Below are 11,957 nucleotides of genomic sequence, written 5' to 3' on the forward strand. Positions count from 1 at the left end.
TCGGAACTTTGATTGATACTTTGCACACATAGCTCATTTATATACCTTTGATCATATCTCTTTTATGTTTATGACTAATGTGCTTTCAAGTGTATTATTATGCTTAGTCATAGAATTGAAAGGGAAATGGAGTATTCGGCAAAGACGACGCTTCCACTCAACTCCATCGGTATTATCTACTCTTTGCCGGTATTTCGCATAATTCTCCACTTTGGTATAATCTTCACTCATATCTATTTGTTTGCCATTTGGGAGAAAGTCAAGGGCTTATATTTCACTCACAAGTATCCGTTTTTGGCGATTCATGCCAAAGGGGGAGAAAGTATTAGCCCAAAGTAAAAGGACCGCACCACCACCGAATTTTAAAAATGAAGTTTTCAAATTGATATCTTAATGTGTTTTCAAAAGGGGGAGAAAGTTCTAGCATCTTAAAAAATTTGTAAAACCTTCTTGAACACTAAGAGGAGAATTTCATTGAGGGGGAGTTTTGTTTAAGTCAAAGGAAAAGCATTCGAAACAGGGGGAGAAAATTCTAAAACTTGAAAATGCTTCTTTCAATCTTACTCATATACCTTTGACTATTTGCAAAAAGGATTTTGAAAAGAATTCACAAAGAATTTGCAAAAACAAAACTTGTGGTGCAAGCATGGTCTAAAATTTTAAATAAGAAGAAAACCATCCATGCATATCTAGTAGAAATAATTATTGGTTTCATTCCAAGCAACCTTTGCACTTACCTTACACAAACTAGTTCAATTCTACACTTATACATTTGCTTTGGTTTGTGTTGGCATCAATCACCAAAAAGGGGGAGATTGAAAGGGAAATAGGGTCAAACCTTTTCCTAAATGATTTTGGTGGTTGAATTGCCCAACACAAATAATTGGACTAACTAGTTTGCTCTAGATTATAAGTTCTACAGGTGCCAAAGGTTCAACACAAACCAATACAAAGTCAAAAGAAAGAGTTTAAAACAAAGGAGCAAAGTAAGCTAAACCCTAATGGTTGGGTGACGTGGCTGGCGCACTGGACAGTGTCCGGTGGTGCACCGGACTGTCCGGTGCGCCATACGACGGCAGCCATCCCCAACGGCCACTTTGGTGGTTGGGGCTATAAATACCCCCAACCACCAATACTTCAAGGCATCCAAGTTTTTAGCCAACACATTCAATACAAGAGCTATAGCATTCAATACAAGACACAATTAGAGCGAATCAAAATCTCTCCAAGTCCCAATTCCACTCAAAGCAATAGTGACTAGAAGAGAGAGTTTTGTCGTGTTCATTTGAGCTCTTGCGCTTGGATTGCTTTTCTTCTTCCTTCTTTCTTGTTCCCAACTTAATTGTAATCAAGGCAAGAGACACCAATTGTGTGGTGGTCCTTGTGGGGACTTAGTGTCCTGATTGATTGAGAAGAGAAGCTCACTCGGTCTAGGTGACCGTTTGAGAGAGGGAAAGGGTTGAAAGAGACCCGGTCTTTGTGACCACCTCAACGGGGAGTAGGTTTGCAAGAACCGAACCTCGGTAAAACAAATCACCGTGTCACACTCTCTATTTGCTTGTGATTTGTTTTCACCCTCTCTTTCGGACTCGGTTTTATTTCTAATGCTAACCCCGGCTTGTAGTTGTGCTTAAAGTTTATAAATTTTAGATTCCGCCTATTCACCCCCCTCTAAGCGACTTTCACTTTTGAAGTTGGTCAAAGTTTTATTACCAGTTACTAAGTATAAGTAGATACCAATCCAATTAAATAAGAGATCAATATTAATAATATACCACAATGCAATGCATATGACAAGTTAAGTTTAGTTCCATAAATTACTCATGTGAGGGTCCGAGCCGCTCATGACCGTGAGCACGGTTGATATACCAGTTTTACACTCTACAGATGTTGTACATCTTTACCCCCAAGTCGTGTTACCCTTTTGCTAAGGGATCACAACTTACCATTCATCTCTAGCGAGGAGACGAGGCAGGGTAGAACTACGATGCCTTTACAAAGTTCCACTAGCTTCAGAAAACCAGGTACGGTTTCTGAGGAGAGCGATATAGGAATCCCCCGTCTGAAAAGCCATCGCAATATGATCAACCCGAGAACCTCCCTATACTGACAACTCCCCTACCGCCCTTGTCCCTTTCGGGTAAGGTAGTCCTCCACTAGCTTTCCTAATTAGTCAGCTAAGGGCATCCCATACCACCCTTGTGGTAGCACTGTTTTCCCGGGTGGTCCATATTCTAATTAACATAATGATCTTATCATGAATAGTAAATAACTCATTGACAATAAACAACATGATCATGAATAATGTGTATCTTAACACCCAAAACTACATAGAGCAATAGCATATACTACCCAAAAGTTCAGTGGTAAACAAGGTATAAAGAAGACCAAACTAGGGTGACCTATTGGGTCCCATCAAAATTAACCTATGCAGATCATAATGATTAACAAGAACATTATTAGATAAAGGAGAGTGATCAAGGGCATAACTTACATGTGACTTGAGATACTAGGTACTTCACCAAGTTGGTCTTCGGGTTTCTCGTAACCTCGCTGTTACTCGTAGCAATACATACAATAGATACGGAGTACATAAAAATAATGGTACACCAAACATGAGAACAAACAGCTTAAGAATATTTTACGCGTTACTACGAGAGCATAGGTTCGAGAACTACTAAAATCAGAGTTATAGTTATAAAGATACGATTTTATGAAGTTTTAGGTGATTAAACAATAAAAATATATTGATTATAAATCATGAGAGAAGGATAAGGAAATCACTAATTTATCTTTAATACCAATTGTAACTTGATTAAAAGTCATGTTTTTAGTCTAATAATAATTATAGACAAATTAACCTAGATTAGAAGAGTTAGTCTAATAATCGTGGTTAAATAAATGTCTAATTATAAATATACATTATATTTAGATCATTATGTAAGTTCTAAGAGATTGGATTTCGTGCGTTTCACTTACCTTGGGGTAGCTGCAGTGGGTCGAAATGAAACCAGATCAGTCGCACGTTCGGCCGACCTTGTTGCTCCTGTCCACTTTGAAGTTGGCCAGAAACTTTGTTTTTGCTTCCTTGATCAGCTGCTTCTGGTGCTCCTCAAACTCCAGTTGTTCTTCAGTCGGTAAGGTTTTTCAAGTCGGCTCGATGATGTTGCTGGTAAAGACGTCGGAGCTATCTTTTAAACTGGCCATTGAAGGCTGATCTGATAGATCTTCACGCGATTTCCCCAGTAGAGTCGCCAAAAAGTGCGTTGGCGTCGATTCGGGCACCGATCACAGCGATGAGAACCGGCGGCGGTGCTCTCTACGAAGGCACGGACAGTCCATGCCCAGAGGCCGGACAATCCATGACCTGGCGCACGAGCTAGGTTTCTGCCTGACGAGCCAGACGGTCATGTGCTTCTGTTGACATATGGTGCTTTTAGTTCTGTGATAACTGAGTTGTTGATTTCATTTTCTGTGAAAGGCACTTCATGGGGGGCTCAAGTCTTCTGTGGCTTGGAGCAGGTCGTCGAGGTCAAAGTACCAAGTCTTTCTTTGTATGCTTCAAATAATAGGGAAGCTCTGTCTACATGGCTTCCATGTATTGTCGCCTATCTATTTTTAGCACGGTCTCTATCTAGCATGTGAAGAGGCCTAAATAATGTGAGGCCCTCGTCTCTCGTCCCTGCAATCAAGCTCGTCGTTAAGCTTTGCCTCTACCACGACGCCATGCGAGCTAATAAACACACGCAGTCAACTCGTTGCTGGGGGTGGGATCCCGGCCGAGCACCATGCGAGGAAATAACATGCCGCGGCACACGTCGCCGTTCCTTTTTGCCTTGTTGGCGTCGGCGGCGACCCTGCTCAGCGTCGGCGACGCGTTGGTCGTCGACGGCCTGCAGGTGGGGTTCTATGGCAAGACGTGCCCGGCGGCCGAAGGCGTCATCAGCGACATCGTCAACAACGAAATCGCTATGGACCGGGGCATCTCCCCTGGCCTCATTCGCCTCTTCTTTCACGACTGCTTCATCACGGTAACTAGCTAGCTAGTTAGCACTCACATTTGCTCATGCCTATGCTGCAATGCAACCGCACCGTGAGCTGGTTCTCGTGCAGGGTTGCGACGCTTCCATTCTCCTGGACGAGTCGCCCGCCGGCGACGTCCCAGAGAAGGAGTCGTCCGCCAACGGCTTCACCCTGGTCGGGCTCAGAACCATCGACATCGCCAAGTCCACCGTAGAGGGCATGTGCCCCGGCAAGGTCTCGTGCGCAGACATCCTGGCCTTCGCGGCGCGCGACGCCGCCGTGGCCGCGGGCCTCCCGAGATACGAGGTCGCGGCGGGGCGCCGCGACGGCATGCGCTCGAACATGGACGACCTCCCGGGCAACTTCCCCGTGCCGGGCCACCACGTGCCGCGCCTCACCGAGCTCTTCAGCCAGCGGGGGCTCTCCCAGGAGGACCTCGTCCTGCTCTCCGGCGCGCACTCCATCGGCGGCGCGCACTGCTTCATGTTCTCCAACCGCATCTACAACTTCTCCCAGGACGCCGACGTCGACCCCACGCTGGACCCGGAGTACGCCAAGTGGCTGCGCCAGATGTGCCCGCCGCGGCAGCCCGGCGACGACCCCGAGCAAGCGCCCAAGGTGAAGTTCGACGCGCAGACGGGGGAGCGGCTCGACGTCGCGTACTACTCCGAGCTGCTCGCCCGCCGCGGCCTGCTCACCTCGGACAACGCCCTCATCGAGGACCCGCAGACGAGGGCGATGGTGGAGAACTTCGCCCGGAACGAGCCACTGTGGCAGCAGAAGTTTTCCCAGGCGATGCAGAAGGTCGGGATGCTTGACGTGCTCATCGGCGAGGGCAAGGGCCAGGTAAGGAAGCAGTGCCGCCTGGTGAACGGGCAGGAGAAGGAGGAGAAGCAGCAGCAGCCGCAGGAGGAGCAGGAGGAGCAGCAGCCACCGGAGCTGGAGGAGGAGGAGCAGCAGCAGCCGCATCAGCCACAGCTTCCATGGTTCCTGCAGAGGCAGCGCCCGCCCGTTCTTCTTCCATGGCTCCGGCCCCATCCACGGCCGCGTCGACCGTTCCGGAAACATCCGGTGGCCGACCTGGTTAACGGATTTTTCCGTGGTTTTCACTGAAGGCGAGCACTATGCTCGGGACGTAGACCTCCAAAATATGCAATGCTACGGTACATATCAATGGACGTAAACCGGTGTATCCATGAGCTTAATTAACATGAACAATCCTGCTTTGCTTACTCCTTTGTTTTAGAAAAAAAATGTTGGTGCCATCGTATGACAACATATGCTACGACATGTCATACATGCCTGTTTTTATTTTCTTTGGCAAGGTACAGTATCGTTTCGATTGCTGAAATCAATGAACATGTGGAAAGTAGCAAATCTGCACATCCGGTTGCCATCCGAACATAATCACCGGTGTCCTCCGTTGTGAGTTGTGACCTTATATTAGCGTATGTATAACCCGTCTCTTGGCGTGAGTCTATTAAGGCGTCTCTAAGGCACTTTTGGATTCTTTGAATTGAATTTCATTCTAATAATCATAATTTAGGCATAGATTAATTAAGTTGACCTAATTTTCTATCGAATAAATTTGTGATGGCTACCCAGAAACGGGGTACCCAAATTAAGCCTATAACTTACGACGACCCACCTAGGTCGACTAGGTCTTGCCGAGCAAATCTGTGAGGCGAATCGACTGAGCAGGTCCTACCGCTGGGCAGGACCGGCTGACCAGGTCCTACCGAGCAGCCCAACGAGGTAGACCGGCCGACAAGGTTCTATCGAGCAACTCTGCGAGACGGACTAACCGACCAAGTCCTGCCGAGCAACTCTGCAAGGTGGACCGGTCGAGCAACTCTATAAGGCGGGACGACCGACCAGGTCCTACCGAACAACCCAGCGAGGCGAAGAGGCACATGCCTACAACGGTGGCCAGTACACCTGTGGCCCATGACATGCCCTCCTGTCACGCGCACGATAGGAGCACACATGTACCCCCTGACGTAGAGGTAGGGCAGGCACGATTACCCCACGTCAGCCACAGTTAGACACGTCACCACCACACATTGTCTCGGATGACGCCACGACACGCCGGAGGGGGGGTGATAGAGTGTCTGGCAATGAGTGTCTCGCAATGGGATGAGACATCGCCACATACGGTCTCAGTATCACTTGGCTCTGTCCAATGGGTCTTGTCAGGCATCGCTACAGATGACGTCAGCACTGGAGTCACTACAGGAAAAAGGAAAAATGTCAGTCACATTAAGAATGTCGGTACCGACGTTCTTAATCCCATTAAGAACGCCGGTTTCTGCGGCCGACATACTAATCAATATGCACGTCGGCTATGCCGCGGCCGACGTTCTTAATTAAGTAAGAACGTCGGTCAAATCCTGGCTGACGTACTTATTCAGTTAGAGTAATCAGACTAACGGTTGGCTTATTAAAAGCAATGCTCAGCCTTAATCCTCACTTGTTGATAAGTCTTACACTTCACATGAGCCCCCACCGTAAGTGAGCTCATGCAGATTATTCCCCACAACTTGTTGAGCGATGAACGTATGTGAGCTTACCCTTGCTAGACTCACCTAGGTCAAGAACAGGTACTGCCAAGATGAGGATCATGAAGGATGCTACGATGAATTTGTGAGAGGTCTAGGTCGTCGTCTCCCAATCAACTATAGTTGCAGAGGATCGTTATCGTCATATGATGTAATTATATATCTATTTTGTATGGAACTCCTATTTTATATAAAGATGTGACATTGATTCCTGTACCATGAGTCATTATATGTGTGAGACTTGATCCTAACACACATATGATTCATGCTCGGGTTTGCCCATAAATCCGGGTGTGACAATCGTGCTAACGTCCTAGTCTTACAGGGCCTCAAGCCACAGATCTTCGACAGATTGAAGAAACTTGTCGGACATTGGGTAGAAGAATCATCGGTCGTCCTTAGGAGCCTACGTACTACCTTTCTTCCCGACGTTCAGCGCAGAGGCGGTGCCCCCCCCACGAAGTTGGAATACGGGTCACCAAGGGTCCAAGCCCCAACTTGCCACCGACCTCCTCGATGAAGCGTGGGACATGGTCGTCATCTGCTCCGCCAAGTACTAGTAGGACCTACGATGCTACCCAGACCGACAAGTCCATAGCAAGTCATTCAATGTCAGTGACTTGGTGCTAAGGAGGGTCATGACCACCAAGGACAAGCACAAGCTCTCCCCACCTTGGGAGGGACCATTCATCGTCGCCCAAGTCTTACGCCTAGGAACGTACTAGCTCAAGGACAGCAGCGTCAGCCTCCTATCCAACACATGGAACATCGAAAAGCTAAGGAAATTGTACCCTTGAATACCATCTTGTTCCTTTCTTTTCAAACACAAGAAAACAAAACATGCCGTCCAAGTCACCGCATTTTGCTCAGGGGCTAGGAAGCGAGCACCATGTTACACTCTCAAACTCGTTTGTCATTTCACGACCACATTCTTTCCCTTAAAATGCTTTGATGTCTGGATCCGTCCCGAGGCACATCTACACCCTAGAAGGCCCTACCGGGTGCGACTATGATAACTCAAGATGACTGATCATAAGGACACTCTAGCGAGGCCTTAAGAGAAAAGATAGTGGCATAGACTTTGACCCAAAGACAACCAAACTCAACAAACACAAAGCACAAAGCATCATTTAGTTCAACATTCAAGTTTATTTACAAATCTAAAACAAAAAAATAAAGCTTAAGGGAGCTGGGGTTAGGTGCGTCGTAGGAAAAGCCCACGTCAACTCGCCTCGCTATTAACTGAGCGTGAGGGATGACCTAGGCTTCGGTCCAATCCAACTCCTCTTCGATGCGATAGATGGCAAAACCCTCCACGATCACAACCAGGTTGATCTTATCAAACTGAGAGACCATCTGCTAAAGGGCCATACTGCTCACGAGGAACGCGCCCTCTAGGATGACGTGTTCCACATGGCCCGACAACATCCCTAGCCGCTCGGTTAGTGGGACCGTGGCCGGCACCGGAAGAGAAATATGCGCACAAGCCATAACTATAGCTAACCGAATAGCGTGAAGCTCCACGCTCTGCTCTGAGAGTGAATCCTTGGCTTGAAGCCGAGCGGTGATGACGACGTCACACACAATTAAGAGCTTGCGCTTCTCGTCTTTCACCACCTTCTAGGCTTCCCGAGCTGAATATAACATCTTTTGGAGAAACAAGAAACTTGAGTAACCTAAGATAGAGACCAATCAAACTCAATCTAACTCCCAGAAGGGCACACCTCCAAATGCCTTGCGTTCTCGCAAGAGCTCCACGTCTAACCCCTCCAGGTGAGCGTTAGCAGAATTTAGCACTAACTTGGCGTATTCGACACACTAGGTTGATTTCGACAGAGCTCCCTAAAGGCAGGACCTCTCTTCCTGGAGACGGTCTGTGTCACCCCGTGTATCGTTTTACTGCGTGCACAGGCGCGTCACCTTTGCTCGACGCTTCTCAGCCTTGGAGCGGAGCGTGAACACTCACGCTCCTGCTCCTCCGAACGAGCGGCTTCAGTGCATAGGTGCTCCACCTCCCACTACGCCGCCAATAGTGTGTCGCTCCGTGTCAACAACCCGGTTAGGAGACGCTACAACCAGGAGCGATACTCTGACAAGAAATCCTAGAAGCAACAATGGTCAAAATAAGATGAGAATTACCGTGCCGAAGGGGAGCATCTCCCATGTAATTGACGCACGGGCAATCGCCACCGCCTCCCCAATAGCGACGAGGGAGCCCTCGATTATCTCCAAGCTTTTGGTAGCCCGGACGGAGGCCCCCTTGACCAACCTCTGCTCCTCTGCCTTTGAGCCCTCAATAGTAAAAGAGGGGGATCCCTAGATCCTTCCCTTGGGGCAAGCAGCGTGGGGAGCACCACCATTTGCGTGGTAGGAGGTGGAGGAGGTAGAACCTTGGCTGTCTCCATTACTGCAGCGCCACTGGATGAGCCAGTCGGGACGACCACCACCATCACCGATGCTACCTTGCTCGAGTAGCCTGCCTTCGTCGCACTCAATAGCGAGGGGCTAGGGGCGGCGGGGCCATTGAGCCAATGGACGGCCCCACCGCTGGAGCGCCACCAGTTGCGGAGACCTCCAATCCAAGAGGAACTACGACCGAGGGGACCTCACCTATGTCCCCCTCCATAATCGAAGAAGTCGGTGCGGTCGGCATGACCAAGTAGGCGTTGTCACAACTGCGACTAGAGTGGTCGGCGCGGCCGGCGTGACCAGGGAGATCGGCACAGCCTGGGCCGGCAACGCGAGAGCCTGGTAGGTCGAGTCACCCCCCTTTGCCATGTGGGTCACATCCTTCACAAACTTATGTGGCACGTACGCGCTGGTAGGACAACCAGGTAAAAAAACAGAAGCAATGGTAGAAAATGAGAGCCAAAAGGGACAGGCTTACCGGGAGGAGCGCGCCCATCTGAATGGCTCCTTCTGCAACAAAGGAATCGCCACCAAAACAACCTGTGATGGTCCTCCCTCATGATGCCTAGCCAATGCCATGGGCGTGGGGGGCACTGCCTCCTCCTCCTCTTTTGGGCCATGGCAAGGACATGACAAGGACCATGCTTGATGAGTACAAGACACCGGACCGGTTTTGGGCTGAGGCGATTAACACCGCCTGCTACTCCATTGTAGCATCCCAAAAATTCAAATCTTGAAATTTTCTCAAACTCGCTCTAAATTCAAAATGAATTTCAAATTTCTTTTCAAAATGTTTGTTTGCAAGTTGATATCAACAAATAAATTATAGTGGTCTATATTCTCTCCAAAATCCTCCTCAGAATATCCTACAGATATTTCCCCAGTAATCACCCTCAAATTCTTTTCAGAAATACTGCCGAGATATTTCTCTAGTGATCCCCCTCAAATTGTTTTCAGAAATACTGCCCAGATATTTCCCTAGTGATCCTCTTCAAGTTCTTTCTAGAAATACTGCCCAGATATTTCCCGAGTAACCCCCCTCAATTTCTTTGCAGAAATATAGTCCAAATATTCCACCGATATATCTCCAAGTATTTTCTTCCTAAGAAATACCTTCAGAATCATTTTTCAAGTCCCTCCAAATATTTTCTTCATAACTTTTCTCATGCTCATACGTATACGTATGCCTCCGGTGTCATACGGTGAGCTATACAAGCTAATCTCACTTATACAAGACAAATACATGCTAATCTCCCACTAATCCTCTCATCCTCCCACTAATCCTCTCATCCCTCCCCCTAATCCCCCACCATGGCTATAAATGGCAAGGGCCTCCTCTCATCCCACCCCAAGCCATTTCATGGCAACTCTCTCCCCCCACACACACACCCACTCCATGTTCCACACAAGAACACACTAGCACAAGGATCGTTCGGTCGTTCTTCGATCGTTCGTCCACCTGTTCTTAGTTTGTTCGTTCGTTTGTCCGATCGTTCGATCGTTCGTCCGATCGTTCATGGTTCATTCGTCCGTTCGTCCGATCGTTCGATCGTTCGTCCGTTCGTTCGTCCAAATAATCTTTTCCTGCCGTTATGCTGCCGAAATTCTGATCGTTCGTTCGTTCGATCATTCGATCGTTCATCGTTCGTTCATAGTTCCTATTCATCATTCATCATTCGGTCATAGTCCCTATTCATCGTTCTTCCAGATAATCTTTGTCCTGCCGTTATGCTGCCGAAATTCCGATCGTTCGTTCGTTCGATCATTCGATCGTTCATCGTTCGTTCATAGTTCCTATTCATCGTTCATCGTTCGTTCATAGTCCCTATTCATCGTTCTTCCCGATAATCTTTGTCCTACCGTTATGCTGCCGAAATTCCGATCGTTCGTTCGTCCGATCCTTCTATCGTTCATCTGTTCGTTCGTCCAAATAATCTTTTCCCTGCCGTTATGCTGCCGAAATTCTGATCGTTCGTTCGTTCGATCATCTGATCGTTCATCGTTCGTTCATAGTTCCTATTCATCGTTCATCGTTCGTTCATAGTCCCTATTCATCGTTCTTCCAGATAATCTTTGTACTGCCGTTATGCTGCCGAAATTCCGATCGTTCGTTTGTCCGATCATTCGATCGTTCGTCTGTTCGTTCATAGTTCCTATTCATCGTTCACCGTTCGTTCATCGTCACTATTCAGCGTTCATCGTTCGTTCATACGAACTATTCACCATTACTATTCAGCGTTACTATTTACCATTACTATTCACCATCGACACTATTCACCATCGTTACTATTCATCGACACTATTCACCATCGTTACTATTTATTGTTACTATTCATCCAACATCCGATCACCCCAAATTTCAACTACTCATCCGTCATGCTGTCCAGTCCACCTAAGACCAGCCAGACCAATATTTCAGTCATACGAACTCCAGTGACTGTGATTTTCCTTCCAGTGGGAACTTCCCATCTGGTCACCCATCCCAGGTTTCTCCAAGTTGAGCACGCTTAACTTTGAGATTCCTTCGAACCAGGCTTCCAAACTCTGATTCAAATAATTCTTGTTTCTAAATTGTTATCGAACTATTCCCTATCCAACCATGTCATCCCTTAAGCCTGGTCCATATTCCAGAAAAACTCCCAAAATACTCTTGTCCTATATTCTGTCTATAACTCTCATGTTCATACTAAGTCAGACGATTCACTCGTCGCTATTCCCACCAACAGTGAACTTCACTATGCTACACCACATACACTCAGCTATAAATACACCCAGCTACTCTCTCCCTCTCCACACACACTCAACACCCTCAGCCAAGGCAAACACGCCACCCACTCAGTTACTCCGCTCTGCCGGCTACACGCATAGTGTCGCTTCGCCTCCAGTCCACCCTCCTGGTAAGCACCTCCGCTCCACCACTAGTAATATCACAACACCACATGACACAGATTCTACTCAAGACTCTAC

The 11,957-nt window shown here is 47.8% G+C and overlaps 1 protein-coding gene and 1 long non-coding RNA gene across 2 annotated transcripts; one reads left to right on the top strand and one right to left on the bottom strand.

Moving 5' to 3' along the window:
- The first annotated feature begins 3,776 nt into the window (after positions 1–3,776).
- On the top strand, positions 3,777–5,418 carry LOC100216922 (uncharacterized). Its single transcript, NM_001143307.1, has 2 exons — positions 3,777–4,031; positions 4,114–5,418. Exons 1-2 carry the CDS (start codon positions 3,789–3,791, stop codon positions 5,134–5,136), a joined length of 1,266 nt encoding a protein of 421 aa, NP_001136779.1. The 5' UTR covers positions 3,777–3,788; the 3' UTR covers positions 5,137–5,418.
- LOC118472239 (uncharacterized) lies at positions 5,294–9,291 on the bottom strand. Its single transcript, XR_004850263.1, has 2 exons — positions 8,721–9,291; positions 5,294–6,252 (listed from the first exon to the last, which is right to left on the bottom strand). It is a non-coding gene; the product is annotated as an uncharacterized lncRNA (long non-coding RNA).
- Between the last annotated feature and the right edge of the window lie 2,666 nt (positions 9,292–11,957).

This window comes from Zea mays, chromosome 6, assembly GCF_902167145.1.
Source record: "Zea mays cultivar B73 chromosome 6, Zm-B73-REFERENCE-NAM-5.0, whole genome shotgun sequence".
Taxonomy (NCBI): Eukaryota; Viridiplantae; Streptophyta; class Magnoliopsida; order Poales; family Poaceae; genus Zea; species Zea mays.